This window comes from Sinocyclocheilus anshuiensis, unplaced genomic scaffold (genome assembly GCF_001515605.1).
Source record: "Sinocyclocheilus anshuiensis isolate Anshui unplaced genomic scaffold, SAMN03320099.WGS_v1.1 scaffold328, whole genome shotgun sequence".
Taxonomy (NCBI): domain Eukaryota; kingdom Metazoa; phylum Chordata; class Actinopteri; order Cypriniformes; family Cyprinidae; genus Sinocyclocheilus; species Sinocyclocheilus anshuiensis.
This window is the reverse complement of record NW_015558621.1, coordinates 1,374,157-1,392,879: the sequence shown is the minus strand read 5'-3', so window position 1 is coordinate 1,392,879 and position 18,723 is coordinate 1,374,157. Positions and strand designations below refer to the sequence as shown.

At 37.0% G+C, this 18,723-nt stretch overlaps 2 protein-coding genes and 1 long non-coding RNA gene across 3 annotated transcripts in view; 1 reads left to right on the top strand and 2 right to left on the bottom strand.

The window, feature by feature from the left end:
- LOC107680641 (electron transfer flavoprotein-ubiquinone oxidoreductase, mitochondrial-like) overlaps positions 1-7,589 on the top strand; it is a 9,686-nt gene extending 2,097 nt beyond the window's left edge. Inside the window, exons 3-13 of the mRNA XM_016476631.1 lie at positions 553-782; positions 1,031-1,112; positions 1,791-1,909; positions 2,620-2,697; positions 3,020-3,166; positions 3,364-3,504; positions 4,719-4,862; positions 4,946-5,114; positions 5,250-5,432; positions 6,675-6,896; positions 7,039-7,589. Coding sequence (XP_016332117.1) covers positions 553-782; positions 1,031-1,112; positions 1,791-1,909; positions 2,620-2,697; positions 3,020-3,166; positions 3,364-3,504; positions 4,719-4,862; positions 4,946-5,114; positions 5,250-5,432; positions 6,675-6,896; positions 7,039-7,202 — 1,679 coding nt within the window. The 3' untranslated portion in view covers positions 7,203-7,589. The remainder of the gene's footprint in view (positions 1-552; positions 783-1,030; positions 1,113-1,790; positions 1,910-2,619; positions 2,698-3,019; positions 3,167-3,363; positions 3,505-4,718; positions 4,863-4,945; positions 5,115-5,249; positions 5,433-6,674; positions 6,897-7,038) is intronic.
- Positions 7,590-7,622: 33 nt separating this feature from the next.
- Positions 7,623-14,410, bottom strand: ppid (peptidylprolyl isomerase D). The gene is made up of 10 exons (XM_016476632.1): positions 14,242-14,410; positions 12,577-12,717; positions 12,074-12,180; positions 11,471-11,659; positions 10,988-11,110; positions 10,492-10,598; positions 9,280-9,424; positions 8,882-8,968; positions 8,210-8,252; positions 7,623-8,126 (listed from the first exon to the last, which is right to left on the bottom strand). Exons 1-10 carry the CDS (start codon positions 14,324-14,326, stop codon positions 8,038-8,040), a joined length of 1,116 nt encoding a protein of 371 aa, XP_016332118.1. The 5' UTR covers positions 14,327-14,410; the 3' UTR covers positions 7,623-8,037.
- Positions 14,411-15,952: 1,542 nt separating this feature from the next.
- LOC107680609 (uncharacterized) lies at positions 15,953-17,999 on the bottom strand. The gene is made up of 4 exons (XR_001633166.1): positions 17,811-17,999; positions 16,406-16,485; positions 16,179-16,293; positions 15,953-16,032 (listed from the first exon to the last, which is right to left on the bottom strand). It is a non-coding gene; the product is annotated as an uncharacterized LOC107680609 (long non-coding RNA).
- Positions 18,000-18,723: the final 724 nt, after the last annotated feature.

Here is an 18,723-nt window from a genome sequence, read left to right as displayed (position 1 = left end):
GTGTGTGAGTGTGTGTGTGTGTTTGTGTGTGTGTGTGTGTGTGTGTGTGTTTTCACTTCTTGTCGTTTGATTTCTGAATTTCTTGTAGTTTTCTTTTTTGACAGCACTTAGGTCAACCTTGATTGTTTTTAAATGTGCTTTATAAATACATATTGTATTGTATTGTAGATGTTTTTTTTTTAATAATATTATAAACTTGTGCCTGAACATTGTACTGTAAAACATTTGCTTTTCAAGACTTTGCTGATCTGAAGGATAGCCTGACTGAATATAGCCTGTCACTGAAAATCATTAGCTTGCTGGTGATTTGCCTCTCATTTATATTTAATATGTATAAATTAGCTGCTATATATCTCTGCATTAATACCCATTTTATCAGCCATTGGTAGTTGAGTTGACATTTTTATTAATCTTGTCTTCTGATTATCATTGTATTTTTAGACAAAACCCACAATTAGATTTTGCATTTAATGGCACTGGGTGATTTTTGTATCAAAAAGAGGCTCAGATGATTGTGATTGATACTGTGATGGTCTGTTTTCATATGTTCAGGGTTGGAAATGGAGCGCTTCGCTGATGAGGCAGACGTTGTCATTGTTGGTGGAGGTCCAGCCGGCCTGTCAGCAGCCATCCGGCTGAAGCAGCTGGCCAACCAGCATGAGAAAGAGCTGCGGGTTTGTGTGGTGGAGAAGGCGTCTCAGATTGGAGCTCACACTTTATCTGGAGCCTGTCTAGAGCCCACTGCACTCAGTGAGCTTATTCCAGACTGGAAGGAGAGAGGGGTACAAACAAACACACATGCACACTGTACCCCACTTAGGATCTGTTAACACAGCACAGACTATTGTAAATACTATATTCCTATTTTAAATGCAAAAAAAAAAAAAAGTTAAATAAAAATAGCTGTAAAAAATATGGGAAATATGTTGCCATTCTGATTTACTGTCATGTTATTGATAAGCATTTTCTGATTGTGTTGACACATGGACCATTGATGGCCATGACACTGATTTTGATTCATGTCTAACAGGCTCCACTGAACACTCCAGTTACAGAGGACAAGTTTTCCATCTTGACAGAAAAATACCGCATTCCTGTTCCAATATTACCAGGTAGGTTATTGCCATTGCATAAGGCCCATTTTAGAGAGTTATAGAACTTCACACAATGAGAGTTACATAATGTAAAAAAAATAAATAAATAAAATAAATGGTCTACTTGTGTCACAGTGTCCTGAATGGTTTTGTAACCTATTGTTAGATTTTGCTGTATTTGGCTGAGCAGTAGTTTGGGTGGCTCGCCAATGTACTAGATTTCTCTAATACATAAAATAAGTACGCTTGACCAAAGTTCTTGTGGGGAGAAGAATTTATTGAAGGTAGCAGTGTAGCAGTTCTTCAGCAGTGAAGTTAGCATGTCATCCTTCAAACAATCCTAACCCAAGGTACTGTCTGTGAGACCAGACCTTTATACCTGGTAACAAATGTGCTACAAACAATACAATAACACCCCATGGAGAGCCAATGATAGTGTAACCTCATGATGACCTGATACGACCTCTCCCATGGAGAGCTCATGATACATTGACCTAATGCTGACCTAATGGGCTAATTATATGGGCCATTTGGGTCACACTTTTGTAAACGGAGTTTCAGTTGATTGCATCTGAGGCACAGTCAAAATGTAAATGCATCTTGAAGTGCACATAATCTTTCACTTTACAAACTTTTAAAGATTTTTAAGACTGGTTCACTTACATGGATGCAATTAAATGCAATTTGTGAACACAGGACTTCCAATGAATAACCATGGAAACTACCTAGTTCGTTTGGGGCATTTTGTACGCTGGCTTGGGGAGCAGGCGGAGGAGCTGGGAGTGGAGCTGTATCCAGGCTATGCAGCAGCTGAGGTCAGAATGCCTTCCTTATGTGAATGTATGCAAAAATGATGCAATTATTTTTTATTTTAATTAGACCTGCTTTCTATACTTGTAGTTTGTATTGTGAGTGATGTGCTGTACTTATTAAAGCTCTGGATTGGTAACCGAAAGGTTGTAGGTTCAAAACCCCTCAATACGATCAGCGCACTGTAACCTGGAATTTATTTAACTTCAGGACTGCTGTTTCTATAGTAAGCAGGGTAGTAAGCAAAATATCAGGGAATTTTAAAATTGTTAATCACAAATGTCATGGAAATGTATACAATTTTAAAAAGTCATAGAAATGTATGTGATGTAAACATTTGTGTAGTTCCTCTTAGATTGCCTTGAAATTACACTCTGTGAGTGCATTCTCTATTAAATTATTTAAAAAATATATTCAGTAATTTAAAAACAACTGAAAAATCATGGAATAAAGAAAGTTAATTGGTTAAAAGGCAGAGAAATGCATAATGCATTCTCCAAGTTGCTGTAGATAAAAGTAAAAAAAGTCACATGATGAGATATGAAGTTGTAATTTTGCGAATTTTCAGTTATGACATCACATGAATTCCTATTGTTAGAGTCACAATTACGAGATAAAAAGTTAGTCACATTACACTTGTCACATTACAGTTGACAAACTCTTGTCAACCTGTCTTTTTCCTTTTTCCTCTCTCTCTCTTTTTTTTTTTACACAGGTGTTGTTTCATGAGGATGGCAGTGTGAAGGGAATTGCTACCAATGATGTTGGCATTGCTAAAGATGGCTCTCCAAAGGTTTTATATGTCAATATACCTTCCAGTGCAGAATATGCAAATACCCTAAATACACATAGAACATTTAAAACACACCTTTTATGTGATTAAAAAAATAATAATAATTTTTTATATGAGAATAATTATTAGTCTAAAGCAGTCTGCTGAATGTTCACATCACGGCCAAATGTGAACTACATTTTGTTAAGAGTTTGTGAACTACAACTAAAGATTGCAGTGAGAAAAAATAAAAGGCTAACTGTGGGTAAAGTGATTCTGCTATGCAGATGGCGCATTCATGTGCTATTACTACCACATTTCACGCTCTGTTGAACTCCTCCAGGATGTGTTCGAGAGAGGCATGGAGCTCCACGCTAAGGTCACTTTGTTTGGTGAAGGCTGTCACGGACACTTGGCCAAGCAACTCTACAAGCAGTTCAATCTCAGGGAGAACTGTGAACCGCAGACGTATGCTATCGGTCTCAAAGAGGTACAAAACCCCTCTTGCTTTGAACTTACATAAATATTTCTATGTTCAGTTTGATGTCACTGTTTCCCTTTCAGTGACAACATTTGAAGTGAAATCAGCTAGTTCATTTTCACGTTTGGAGTCATTGCTTTCATTTAAAAGCTTGATGCAATTTTTATGAACTGATGAATACAAAACAAAACACTGCTTTCTTCTAGCTTTGGGTCATTGATGAGAAGAAGTGGCACCCAGGACGGGCAGAGCACTCAGTTGGCTGGCCTCTAAACAGGAACACGTACGGAGGCTCCTTCCTGTACCACCTCAATGAGGGAGAACCATTGGTAGCCGTGGGATTTGTTGTAAGTCATCTTTTTCCTGAACCTTCTGGGTCAAACTCTGATTGAAGTGTTTCATTGGATTTGCAAAAGTCCTCCTTGAAGCCTTAATCTTAAAGCAGAATGTTCTGGATTGATGTCTTTGTCAGGATGCTTTGATCTATATAGATATTATTGGCCTCGTTCATCATGTTCCTTCATGAGCTAAAACGAGTGTGAAAAGGCTTTCAACTTTTGAAGTTGTTTCTGGTCAGGGTCTGTCATGAGGATATTCGCTCATCCTACTGATAATGTAGCATACCAAAATGACATTTTTTCCCAATCACTTTTTAAAGAGGCATTTCACGAAATGCTTGTGATTCATAGAAAATAGCTTCAATTCCAGATGTCTTGAGGAGTTCGGCAGTGATGACGGGCTATTATCCAATGTCGTCATGGCCCAGGATGGTACTCAGTCTGATTGGACACAGTTTTCTGGAGATACAGTGCAGCGTTTGATTGACAGAACTAAATCAAATCTCATGATTGCTCTGGATTGTTTGTCCCTAAAATACATTTAATTTGCTTGCTGAGCTGTTAGCAGAGGCATTGCAGTTTTGAGATACACAGTGTGAGAATACACTACTGTTCAGAAGTCTGGGGTCAGTAAGATTTTATTTTTTTATTTTAAAGGAAGTAATACTTTTATTCAGCAAAGATGGCAGTAAGACAATTATAGTGTTACAAAAGACTTCTATTTTAAATAATTTTATATTCATCAAAGAATCCTAAAAAAAAATGTCTCAAGGTTTCCACAAAAATATTAAGTAATGTTTTCAACATTGATAATAATAAAAAATTTCTTAAGCACCAAAACAGCAATATTAGAATGATTCTAAAGGATCATGTGACACTGAAGACTGGAGTAATGGCTGCTGAAAATGCAGCTTTGCCATCATAGGAATAAATTACATTTTAAAATGTATTGAGTTGAAAAACTCCTTTTTTTAAAATTGTAATAATATTTCACAATTATTACTGTATTTTTGGTCAGCATAAGAGACTGACAAACATTAAAAAAAATTCCCAACCTCAGCCTTTTGATCAGTATGGTATTTGGGCCAAATACTATGGTATTATAGTCCTTCTCAGCTCATCTTAGCAGGCAACAGTAAGCAAGGAGTGTGGAGCTTTGCAAACAGTCAGTGCAGTTATTCTAATATGCTGAACTGCAGATGTGTTTGTGTATGTCTCCTCAGGTAGGTTTGGACTACACTAATCCCTATCTGAGCCCGTTCAGGGAATTCCAGCGTTGGAAGCATCACCCCTCTGTAATGTCAACCCTGGAGGGTGGCAACAGGATAGCATACGGAGCCAGAGCCCTCAACGAAGGAGGTTCCCAGGCATGTCAGCAACTTGAAATTCTCAGTATATATGCTTCTGTTTTCTCTTGATGAACTTCTCTCAATTGTGATCTCCCCTCCAGTCGATTCCTAAAGTGACGTTCCCAGGTGGCATGCTGATAGGGTGCAGTCCAGGCTTCATGAACGTGCCCAAGATCAAAGGCACACACACAGCCATGAAGAGTGGCATGCTGGCGGCCGAGAGTGCCTTCAGCAAAATCACAGATGAGAATCTGCAGTCAGAAACAGCAGGTAGCCAACCCAGACATCTTTGCAAATTAGCTGAGGTGTAACTCACAGGGTAATAAACATAGTCTAAGGATATTAAAGGTGTCCAGGTATCCTAAACAGGGAATGTTTTTGTGTTCTTCCATCCCCCCCCATTAGGTCTTTATATTCCTGAATATGAAGAAGCTTTTAAAAAATCCTGGATCTGGAAGGAGTTGTATTCTGTGAGGAACATCAGACCATCTTTCCATAGCTATTTTGGTCTCTACGGAGGGATGGTGTACACTGGGATATTCTACTGGATTTTGAGAGGAAAAGAACCATGGACTCTAAAGCATAATGGTAAGAACAAAGAAACACATTATGAAATGTTTGCTTGTTTATAACAAAAGCTTTTCATTTAAATCAAACATTGCAAGTAGATGCAAACTCTGAGCTATAAAGTCAGTGCAGTGTATTTGTATTTGCTTTATATAACTGATGGTATATATATGTATTGAGCACAGGAAACGGGCATACTTTGAAGAGTTGAGCTAATGACATATTAATGTCCATTAATGAGTGAATTTTAGACTTTTCTGATGCTTCTATAGATGGAAAATGCTGGGTGAAATCAGTTTCAAATTGTTGTTTTTTTTTGGGGAATACAAGTTTTTATCTGCTGGGAAAAAGGTCTTGTTAAAAAGTACTACTTACAATTACGTTTATCAATCCTGAGAAAGAACTAGAAGTATATGGAATCAGAACTTTGAAATAAAATAAATACTGCCAAATGCTACGTGAATGAGTGTAAAAATAACTAGTCATTACCTTCCAAAAGATTTGAAATGCCCAAGGCAACATGGGTTTTTAGACTATATTAGCATAAATCCTTGTTATTTTCGAGATGGTCCTCACTGCAGAACACAAGATCCAGGGGGCGTTGTTGGATCCAGATCCAACTCCTCCCACCTTACATATACCTAAACCTATCCGTCTCCACCCCGATCGCTAAACCCACCCATCTCCACCCATAAACCTACCAATCTCCACCCCCTAGATTTGGATCCAACCACACCCCCTGGATCTTGTGTTCTGCAGTGAGGGGCTACTGTTATTTTTTGATGATTCTTCATAGTTTGTCCATAGTTCTATCAGTCCAAAATCACTTTTGTTGAAAAATAAATGTTCCGATATTGTCCAAAACATTACTTTGTCCAAGGCATTTTAAACTTTCTAATTACTATTTAACAGCAAGTAGTAAGTAAACAACATATACTTGAGCACAATTGTATATTCTTCTTTGTTCTCATTTCTGTATTCATTTCAGTTATGTATTCTCATGTATGTATTCTGTATTCTCATTTCAGGGTCAAATGCTCCTAAATGTAATGAACTAACTGTGGTTAGCCAGAGGGCCCCTTCCTGCCTGAGCAGGCAGTTCTTGCACAGAATTAGCTTCAGTTTGGGCCAGACTGCATGCTAATAGTCAGACATGTTGCTATGCAAGGCTACTACTCAGTTCACTACAGCAGTGGGCGTCTGCCATCTGTTACAATTCATTTGTATTTTATTTCTAATGGTAAACAAACTAATTTACTGTAGGTCTAGACTCTGCTCAGCTGAAGCCGGCTAAGGACTGTACACCCATCGAGTATCCGAAGCCCGATGGGAAGATCAGCTTTGATCTGTTGTCATCTGTAGCCTTGAGCGGGACCAATCATGAGCATGACCAGCCGCCCCATCTGACGCTGAAAGATGACAGTGTTCCCGTGGCCCAGAACCTTGCGATTTATGACGGCCCAGAGCAGAGGTTCTGTCCTGCTGGTATGTAATTAATGCTCTGTGTTTCTGCCTTTTAGTTGCACCTGATAATACAAGATCAACAAGCTTGACATGCTGAGGCTGATGAAAACATCTGGTGAACAAGCTGCCAGTGTTTAGACATTTTGTCCCTGCTGTCCCACAGGTGTATACGAGTATGTTCCTCTTGAGACGAGCGATGGCATGAGATTACAGATCAACGCACAGAACTGCGTCCACTGTAAGACCTGTGATATCAAAGACCCCAGCCAGAACATCAACTGGGTTGTGCCCGAGGGCAGTGGAGGACCAGCCTACAACGGCATGTGATTTCTGTATTACATATCGTTTTTATTATTGGGCACATCGCACAAGTTCAGAATCGTTTTACTTAACTTTCAGGGCTAAAGCTTTTAAAGACTTGAGAGTCCTTCTGATGTGCCTAAGGAGCTGAAAGTCCTCATATCCTGTGTGATATGAGCTTGAAGTGTAATTACATAAAGTGGCTTTGCATATTTCAGGTTTGATCAAATTGTAACATTTGAAATAATTTTATATGTAACGTCCGTCAAAGGAATGTCAAAAGACGAAGGATCATGTTGGATTAACAACCAGGGGACGTTTTAGCTCACCATGATGCGGTTAACTGTAAACTGACAGTTTTGTATATATTGTCAAAGTTGGTAACTGTAACTGGTAGAAATAAATTAATTATTCCATTCTGTTGGTATGTTTTATAGAGCTACAAACACAAAAATCCCTGAAAATATCAATTGTTTTATTTCACACAACTGACAGGACTGAATCTCATTTCATCAAAAGAAAAAAAAGTTTGCTTTTTTTTTTAGCCACCATTTGATAAATGAACCCAGAAACAAACAATATTATTTGCCTATTCTTTTTTGAACACTAATCGATACAAGACATCTTTAGATCGGCTTACTAAAAATGCGCAAATGTTTTTCATTCACTCACAGACAAATCGTTTTATAACACAGTAGACGAAATGAAATGTCCTTCCAAACTGGACATTTCATATTTATCCTAAATGAAAGACTCCAAGGCCTTTTTTCCCCAGCGTTAGACTGAAACACTAAGACACAAGTGCATTGTAAGTGAACATATGCGGGTAGGTCGGTGTGGAGTGAGGTCACTGCAGTTTCCGTTACGCAAACATTTTGGCATAAATCTTCTTTTCTTTCTCTTTCTCCTCCTTCACTTGCTGCTTCACTTTCAGCATTTCATTTCCAATCGCTGAAACCAGTGAAAGGAAAATGTAAAAAAAAATATTCACATTTTTTTTAATCAAATTCAGAATTTGTAAAGAGCTGTTTAACCTTTGTCATCTGGTGCAATCTCCTGTGCTTTCTTCAGATCAATCTGCAGTTTAAAAACAGAAAAGATGAGTGCTCTTAAGAAATAAACTGTCATGTAAATTGGAGCAATTTTCTTTTTTTGTAAGACTGATTCATTTAAACTTTTAACATCTGTCTTTGTTCTACATTCAGTAATTGGGGTGATTCTCTCTGACAAAAGCAAAGCCCTCAGACCTAGAGAATATGTAGTTTACTAATCAATTAAGCAGTTTTCCTGAATAACAAGTCCTGTTAACTAGTTCTAAATTAAACTCAAAGATTATTCATAATGCATCCTTTTTTCAAGCCTGAAAGTGCCAAACCAGTTTCCATGGTTTCCATGGAAGAAATAAAGTCATACAGGTTTGGAAAGACATGAGGGTGAGTAAATGATGCCAGAATTTCATTGTTTTCTTTGAGGCATTTAGTGCAGTGGTTCTCAAACTATTTGTGGCTGAATTAAAAATGTTGAATTACCAGTTGTCTTTAGGCTGATTAGCTACAGTATGCGCAAAAACTGTGAGCAACTGTTTTGGTAGTTTTTAGGTATCTGAGGTCTCAGGTGGGCTGCTCTGTTCGCTTGACTGAAAAAGTTTGGGAACCACTGATTTAGAGTGAGATGAATGTGTATTTCTGTCCATGTAGTGTTGGTACCATGGCCTTGTTGAATTCTTTAAGTCCCTGCCAGGCCTGAGCTCTCCTGAACAACGCTTTAGTGTTTGTCTGGTTAAGCTCCAGGGCCTGAGGAAAGAAAACACCACTATGTTTATGTTATAATACATAAAACATCACAATCACCCCACAAACAAGGAGAAAATACACTTGTACAGGCCATTTCAAGAAATCTGAATCCATTTAAACTGTTCCCTAAATAGAGACAGTGCATCTGGTGATCTATAAATGGTAGCGGCCGTGACAAGGTTATTTCAAGAGCGGTGAATAGCTGAGGTACGTCTTTATAAAACATCAAGGCCCTTTGCTTCTTGTATCCTGTAACCCAGATGCAACTGGACACCATTCAGTCGGCTCAATGTCAGAAGGTCCCATGTTACCTCATCACAGCTCTCAATAGCTTCCTGCCAGAGTTTCAGTTTGAGTTTGCAGGCGGCCGTGTTGAGAATGCAGCTCAGGGCCGTGGGCTCCAGCTTTTTTTGGGCACTATCATCATCTAAGTTGTTGCCGCAAATCTCTAGATACCTGTGGACCAAAACAACCTTTGCTGGGTTATAGTGATGCATACAGACATGTTGCAGTCACAGTGTTGTCCAACAACGCTCACTTTAGATTACACAGAAATCTTAATGCAGCAAGATTAATTTTTAATGAGCCAAAAAGAACGCACGTCACACCTCTGTTTATCAATTTGCTCTGGCTACCAATAGCTGCTCGCATAAAATTCAAGACATTGATGTTTGTCTACAAAACCACCACTGGCTCTGCACCCCTTTACCTAAATTCATTACTTCAGAATTATGTGCCCTCTAGAAGCTTGCGTTCTGCAAGTGAACATCGCTTTATTGTGCCATCCCAAAGAAGCACAAAATCACTTTTACGGACTTTTACATTAACTGTTCCCTCCTGGTGGAATGACCTGCCCAACTCAATCGGAGTCCTTAGCCATCTTCAAGAATCGGCTAAAAACACATCTCTTCCATTTTTTATTTGACCCTCTAACTCTAGCACTCTTTATTCCAATTATATTCTTGTAAAAAAACTTGTCCCTTTTAGACTTGCACTCTATTCATTTGCTGCTTGTTTTCTGAAAAAAAAAAAAAAAACTAACTTGCTTTCTAATCTTTTTGTAGTCTATCTGTTTTCTTTTCATTTATTATACAATTAACAAAAGCAAAAAAAGACCTCTAACACTAGCTTGCTCTATTCTTTTTCTATTCTATCCGTTTTCTTTTTATTTATTATATTATTTAAAAAACCCTTGCTACGTGTACTGCGTTAAGCTAACTGAGACTTGTTATAGCACTTGCAAATCATTGCTCTTTTGTTGATTTTGATTGCTTCCATTGTCCTCATTTGTAAGTCGCTTTGGATAAAAGCGTCTGCTAAATGTCTAAATGTAATGCATATCAAAGAGGTGCTTAAGGAAATGTAATCATGACATAAGGCATGAGGAAAGAAACCTCAGCTATGACAGTATGGTTAAAAATGTTTGACAAATTGAAATCAAGTGTGAAAAGCTGTCTCTTTAATGTCACGGTGCAAGCGTAATGCAATAATGGGGCTTAATGGCAGACTAGACAAGTGTTTACCTGAGAGCTTTTGAATATTTCTTGATGGCCGACTGCCAGTTCTGAGCCTTGAAGAAGTTATTCCCGATGTTTTTCAAATCCTCTGCCACAGACAAGACTTTGTTTGTCTAGAAAAAGAATTTCGAATAAAGTGTTGATTGGATTTTTTTCAATTATTTTGCAGTTTTAACATGTAAATCACATCCCAGCTATCATATTATATAATACACTGTAATATGTTATATATTGTGGCAGACTGTAATGTTTTTTTAATGACTGATTATTCATTGATCTATCAATATACATTCAATATATATAGTATACACACACAACATTATATTTATACTCCAAAACCACTGCCATAATATAAGTATCTTTAGAAAGCTTATGCTTTCCCTTTTCCTTCCTAGTGCATAACTTCAAAACGAGTTTCTGAGTTAAAGTGATTCTGGATTTTATAGAGCAGGTGATATATAGTATAGTGTATATGCAAGTGAAGATGCAGAAATATAATGACATCTTTGAAGTCCACGTCAGAGTCCTCAGGGAAGTCTGGGTATGTGTCCCCTGAGCCGTCATTAGGTGCGATGTCCCAGTCATCACCTTCTTTATGTTCTCCACATTCAGCAATAATGCAGGGCTGAGAGAGAGAGATGATGGTTACAATCAATCTAAATATTCAGTTGCTCACTGGAATAAGGAAAATACTTCATTTCCTTACTGGAGAAAAAAATGGTCACACACAATGTCTTCTTTCAAAACATTAATTCATCACACTTAGCTAGTTCACCTGTGCAGGACATGTGACAGACTAAATTTCCAGACGATTAAATCTTGATTAGGGTGACTAAATGACTGTGAAAGAAAGATCTCAGAAATAGCTGTCCTTCAGGACCAGTTAAGATCTGTCGCTTTATAGTTCCAAGCATGAAAGCAGTTGTCACAATGCCATGATGCATTTAAGAAGTAAAAGATGTTTGTGTGCTTTTAACATGGTCACCTTCACAGGATTGTCATCCTTTGTTTCCATCCCCTCCAGCATTTTCATCACCCCCATTCCCTTCAGCACCTGCCCAAAAACAACATGTTTGCCATCCAGGTGCGGTGTGGGAACCGTGGTCATAAAGAACTGTGAGCCATTCGTGTTGGGGCCAGCATTCGCCATGCTGAGCAGCGCCTCTTTGTCGTGCTGGGGGGGCAAAAGACAACCGGATTAATAGCGCACCACTTCATTTGACAAAAAAAACTGAAGCTTTATCTGCATCTCATTTTTTCCTCAGAGCAGACACCAGAAAATTAGCAAATGCCTCGGAGATAGATCAAGTGCCGCATTTGGTTTATTTAATCTCATAGCAATTACACATACTGATGGCTTTGATTAATTAAAGGACAAATTCACTAAAAAAATTGCAATTTTTTCAGGGAATATGTGCATTAAACAAGGTTTGACATACTTTGGGGAGGGGTGGTGTGACCAGAATCTTATCATGATTTCTACAATTTTCGAGAGAATCCTTAATTACTTTTGTGTTACAGGATTGGAACAAAATGTCAACTTATTTTTGGGTGAAATACCCTTTATAGCAAAGCAGCTCTGTGGTACCTTGTAGTAAAAGTTTTCATCCTCAAACTTGTCCCCATAGATGCTCTCTCCTCCGGTTCCATTCTGATTAGAAAAATCTCCACCCTGGACCATAAATTTCTTGATGACTGAGGGGTACAAAAATAAATACAACTGATTACATACGAATTAATACTGAATAAGATTTTGATTAAATGTTTTATAGAGAGTGGATTTCCAGTTGTATGTCGTGCCAATTGTTATAGTTTTAAATGATTATACTTAACTTGATATATACGTGTCTAATAAAAAAAAAAACATTTTACTTTTACAAATTATAGTCTAGCAAGCATGAAATGAAATGAAAAAGTTTAGAGCTTGGCATTACAGGGAAAGAAAGTATATATTATATAGTAATTTCCATAAATTTTCCAGGCCTAGAAATGACAGTTGCCGGATTTCTCCAGGTTTTTCCACGATTGTGTGAACCCTGCCATTAGATCATTACATGCGTCTCCATGGAAACGGGAGGTCAGGACACTCACTGCGGTGGAATGGACAGCCCTTGAAGTGCAGCGGTTTTCCGGTGCTTTTACCAATCCCTTTCTCGCCGGTACAAAGAGCACGGAAATTCTCTGCCGTCTTAGGGACCACATCAGCAAAGAGCTCAAACACTATACGGCCAACTGCAAAGAGATAAAAACAGCAGGAATGAATCATCAGATTGTTTCATTGATCTTTAATTATGCATGAGATATTACATATTTTTACTGATGTTGTATTTTTACATTTTATTTCAATCCCTATGTCCTTTTTTGTACATTTGATATGCCAATCTGACCATATTGAGTCTGCTTTACATAATAAAAACTTCAAGGGATAGTTCACCCAAAAATGAAAATTTGATGTCTATCTGCTTACCCCCAGGGCATCCAAGATGTAGTTGACTTTGTTTCTTCAGTAGAACACAAACAAAGATTTTTAACTCAAACCGTTGCAGTCTGTCAGTCATATAATGGCAGTCAATGGGCTCCACGGCTTTGAGAGTCAAAAAAACATACACAGACAAAACCAAATTAAACCCTGCGGCTCGTTACGATACATTGATGTGTAAAGACACGAAACGATCGGTCTGTGCAAGAAACTGAACAGTATTTATATCATTTTTTACCTCTGATCCACCGCAATGTCCAACTGTCCTGAGCGCATTCACAACATCCGGCGCGTGACGCATCAACATATAACATATCATCATATAAGTAGATTTTCGCGGCCCATAGAAACAGTCACTAATGAGGCATCTACTTATATATATCTATGTCTACTATGCCAGAACACGTACACGCGTCACGCGCTGGCTGTTGAGAAGCATTCAGGACAGCTGGACATTAGGTGGATCAGAGATAAAAAATGATATAAATACTGTTCAGTTTCTTGCACAGACCGATCGTTTCGTGTCTTTACACATCAATGTATCGTCACGAGCCGCAGGGTTTAATTTGGTTTTGTCTGTGTATGTTTTTTTGACTCTCAAAGCCGTGGAGCCCATAGACTGCCATTATATGACTGACAGACTACAACGGTTTTAGTTTAAAATCTTCGTTTGTGTTCTACTGAAGAAACAAAGTCAACTACATCTTCGATGCCCTGGGGGTAAGCAGATAAACATCAAATTTTCATTTTTGGGTGAGCTATCCCTTTAAAATCTACTGTTTAATTTCCAAAGGAGTTACTGTAACAGAAGGGTAGAACTGTGCAGTACTGTCATCGTTTCTCTTATTTATTGCCGTTTTGTAGTTTGTATTTTTGTTATTTAATACTACTACTGGCAAAGAAATATTTTTTGTATGGAATATTGCTGAAACACGTGAAATGAGTACACCTGTAATATTTCTCATGTTAAAAAATCACCCCATGTACACTCAGCTATAATAATGTAAACTATATGATTTCAATCTTAAAGAATGTGACTTTAATATTTTAATCCATTTGAAGGGGACATAAAATGTACTGCACAACAGTGACTCGTAAACAGTACAACAAACACTCAATGCCAAATTTACACTGCTTTTCTAAATAGTTGTATCTATGGTTGAGTTCAGCGCATCTATTTCTGTCTGTCTTCCTTCTGTGCAGTTACAGGCATGTGGCAGAACACAGCAGCATGCAGTCATTCAGCTACTTTCTAAAGAAAAATAAAAGATCCTGACCTCGTTCGCCACCGATATCTACGTCAAAGAATACCAGAGGGTTGTCTGCGTTTCCAGGCTTGGCTACAGGAGTTGGGTTTGACATTTTCTTTGATTTTGACAGGGAAAATGGTTCTACAATGGACGGGTCACTGGAATATCATGTGAAAGGAAAGCACTAGTAAAGTTGTAACTGTGAGCGTGTAGCGCCCTCTACTGCTCTGGAGTCTAGTACACGGATTCGCTGTACTGTTTAGCTTGAAAAATATACCTCCTATGTGACCCTGGAGTCTGGACCACGAAACCAGTCATAACGGTCACATTTTTTTATATATTTTTTTTAAATCGAGATTTATACATCATCCGAAAGCTGAATAAATAATGTTAGGATAGGACAATATCTTGCCGAGATACAACTATTTGAAAAACTGGAATCTGAGGGTGCACAAAATCTAAATATTGAGAAAATCGCCTTTAAAGTTGTCCAAATTAAGTTCTTAGCAATGCATATTACTAATTAAAAATTAAGTTTTTATATATTTGCGGTAGGAAATGTACAAAATATCTTCATGGAACATGATCTTTACTTAATATCCTAATGATTTTTGGCATAAAAGAAAAATCGATCATTTTGACCCATACAATGTATTGTTGGCTATTGCTACAAATATACCCGTGCTACTTATGACTGATTTTGTGGTCAAGGGTGACATATAAGGTTTTACAGCTATTTATAGTCAGATATTTATGAAAACATTTCAAAATCAGGCAAGAGTCTTTCCATATTTCACCTCCTTCCAGATCAAAAGCACAGTATAATTGTGCTCCTATTTGCTAAAACTTCATTTTAGCATCAATGAGATCCTATTTTTTTATTTATTTTTTTGTACATTTTTTATGAAATAACCATAGCAAAACATAAAATAAATAGTTTGAACCTACTGTTGCAACCTGCACTGTGTGGTTTAATAGACATCATTTTAATTTGATACAATTACTAAATAATCAACGGTCTTTGCCATTTTCTGAATGAACAAGATTTTTCTATTTTCATTAGAAAAGACCCGTTTTGCTCAAAGACAATAATACAATATTGTACCTAATCATTTGGGAAAAAAATCCAGTCTAGGTTTCCTTGAAGAAGGCAATACTTTAGAGGTCAAACCATACTCTCAAAAAGTCTCAAAAATGTAATGAAAAAGTGAGAATTGCAGCTGAACAAGGTTGTGTCTGTTCATCTCAAGATACTGGAAACGGCTGGAGTGGGTTGTGTACTATTATTAACTGGGATTGACCAGTGATAGAGACGGGATCACATATAAACCTCTTTTAGCTGCAGGATTATTGCTTTCTAGTTCCTATCGACTGTCTGAATGTACAGTGACCCTTGCTAAGAGGATTTGATCTCTATGTTATTGAGGCTTTACGAGCTCCTGACAATTTAAACCACAGATATGAGGTAAACAGCAAAGTGAATGAAGAAAACTGCTTTGTTTCTGTACTTTTTTCCTAAAGTTTGCATTCATTTGGGACTAAATATTCTGTATGCTACCCACAAATATAATAACTGAATGTATTAAAACCCTCTTTTTTCCAGTTGATAACATGGAGGCAAATGAGCCAAGAAATAAACAGTACAGCAAAAAAGATGCATTTAATGTGATTTTATAAGAATTTACAAAATGTTATATGGATAATAAATTGCAAGAATCAGTCAGCTTATATAGGCCTCATGTCATATTTCAGAGCTGATCCATATCCGTGAAAAAGTAATGCCGTCTGGTTGTGCTTTCTCAATATTGACTGTTTTTACTGCAGAAGAACAATGAGAGAATGTTAAGTGAAGCATACAAGATTACACACTGATCAGACACTGAATTCCAGTTTATTCTTAATATAACAATCAGGCATTGAGGTTATACAGGGTTCAGAGTGTGTAGCATTTGTTTACATCTCACCTGGTTAAGCGGGAACTGTTTGTTGTCGTCCTCGCTGTAGGTATCATATGCACTGTGGTTCCAAGCAAGCCTCCCGCAGGTCGGTTGTCTGTCCTGAAACTGGGATTGATTCTGCCTGTGTGCAAGCGTTGAATTATTGATTACTAGAGGAGAACCACTCTACCCATTTCCTGCCAGTGAAACCCATCACCATCTAGAGTAACAGGGGGAGCCGGAGGTAATCTAACCTTTCCCTCCCTGGTTACTGGTAGCTCACCACGGGCTGTGAGTCTCTTCTTTCTGCATTGGCTGATTGAAATCTGTCAAGCTGATAACAAGGGGGAAAAAAGTATTTCATAATTCAGACACATACAATATGGCAATACAATCAAAGCAGTATTTGCAGAATTATTTGATACATGTTAAACAAATACATAAAGTTAATAATAATCTGATCCTAGAAAAGACACTGAGATGCATATGACGTTCATATTGTTTAGATTTATTTGATTAGTGAAATATTGTAATATTGCGATCTATATTATTACAGTTTAAAACAACTGTTTTCTATTTTCATATATTTTAAAATGCTATTTATTCCTGTGATGGCAAAGCTGAATTTTATCACATGCAGAGCTGGGTAGTAACTGATTACATGTAATCTGGATTACGTAATCAGATTCCAAAAACTAAGTACTTGTATACTCGTAATCTGACTACAGTTACTTTTTTATTGATTACATATTATTCACATTAGAGCAATAAATTATTCATAATTTATTGATGCTCTCTAATTCCTCTTTTTCATCTTTTAAATGTTCCTTTTTAAAATAACCTACACATGACTGGGGGTAAACAAATAAAACATTTAATTTTTTAGTAAGTTTTCTAACTGACTGATGTTGTTTTAAAACGATTTATTTTAATTTGACATTTTTATTATTTAATTAATTATGAGCTTTTAATTAAACTTACAAACCCCCTGCAGTTCCTTTACGAACCCCAGTTTGGGAAACCTTGATGTAATGTCATGTTTAATGCACTTCATGTTGTTAATAAAAATGAATAGCATTCATGAATACATTTTCTTTCTCTTTCTATTTTCTATCTATATGTTACAAGATTTAAATCAATGTGATAAACGAGTTAGGTCAAAAGTTATCTAAACGTTATCAAAAAGTAGTCTGATTATTACCTAAAATGTGTAATGTAACAGATTACAGTACTAACTAAAATTTTTATCATGTAATTTATAATCAGTTACGGATTACAGTTAAGTAGGTAAGTAATCTACCCAGCTCTGGTCACATGATCCTTTAGAAATTATTCTAATATGCTGATTTGCTGCTTAAGCATTTGGAAAATGTGATACAACTTACTGATCCCAAAACTTTGAAATGTATTGTTTATTTATATTTATGTCTACAAATAGGCCTATAACAAGGACAAATGTGGTTAGTTGTTTCACTTTTTACACCAATATTTCTCATGGGGTTATTTTTGAAAGTCTGTTTCTGTATACACATATTGACTCTCTCTATATACAGTTTATTGAACACAGTGACAATATGTGTCACACTTGACGGATCTTTTGACCAAAAGAAATTGTAAGTAAACATATCACCTATATAATAACCTCAGATTGTTTGTTACCTGTGAACAGTATTCTCTGTCCAGACGAGCTCTGAATTTCCCTGTCTGCTTGAGAAGATGTAGTGTCCTGTTGTACTCTCTTCATCACCTTCACTTTGTTTAAGCTACCTTGGTCTTAAAACTGTTGCCACTTGCCAGATCTTTGAAATATAAGTAAGCGCATCTCAGTGGCTGTAAAACAAGCCCTGGGCAGGACTTGCCTCAACACACCTGCTGGTAAGTTTCTAGTATGCCTATAAGATCTTGATTAGCTGGTTCAGGTGTGTTTAATTGGGGTTGGAGCTAAACTCTGCAGGACACCGGCCCTCCAGGACAGAGTTTGGGCACCCCTGGTCTATGGTCTCCACGGAACCAGTGTTTAGTCGGGTTGTATTTTGCTATTTATATGGACTATTTATTAAACTAAAGTCAGTCAACACGGATTTTTATTTAGTACATGGCCTATACATTTGAAACAATAGCCTAAATAACTAGCCTACAGACAAATAAACAAGCGGACAAAAGACTGACTGATTGAAAAAGGAATAAATGAAGGAATTCACAGTATATTTAAATTATAGTGTCTAAATCTATAAGCAAACAATACAATAAATGAATAAATAAAATACACACATAAATAAATAAAATGCACACATAAATAAATAAATAAAATGCACAAACAAACAAACAAACAAATAAATAAATAAATGAATGGGTGTGATTCTTAGGGAATGCATGAGCTGATAAAATGTATACTTTCAATGCAATAAAAGTTGCTTTGTATAACAGCATCTAATGCAAAAATGTAATGTAAGATTTGACGTTTACTGTTTATAAATGCAAAGACAGTGTTTGTAGAGGCAAACTACTTCTCAAAGCACATCAGCAGAATATTTGATATTCAAACAATGTCTTTGAACCGGTTTGCTTTTGT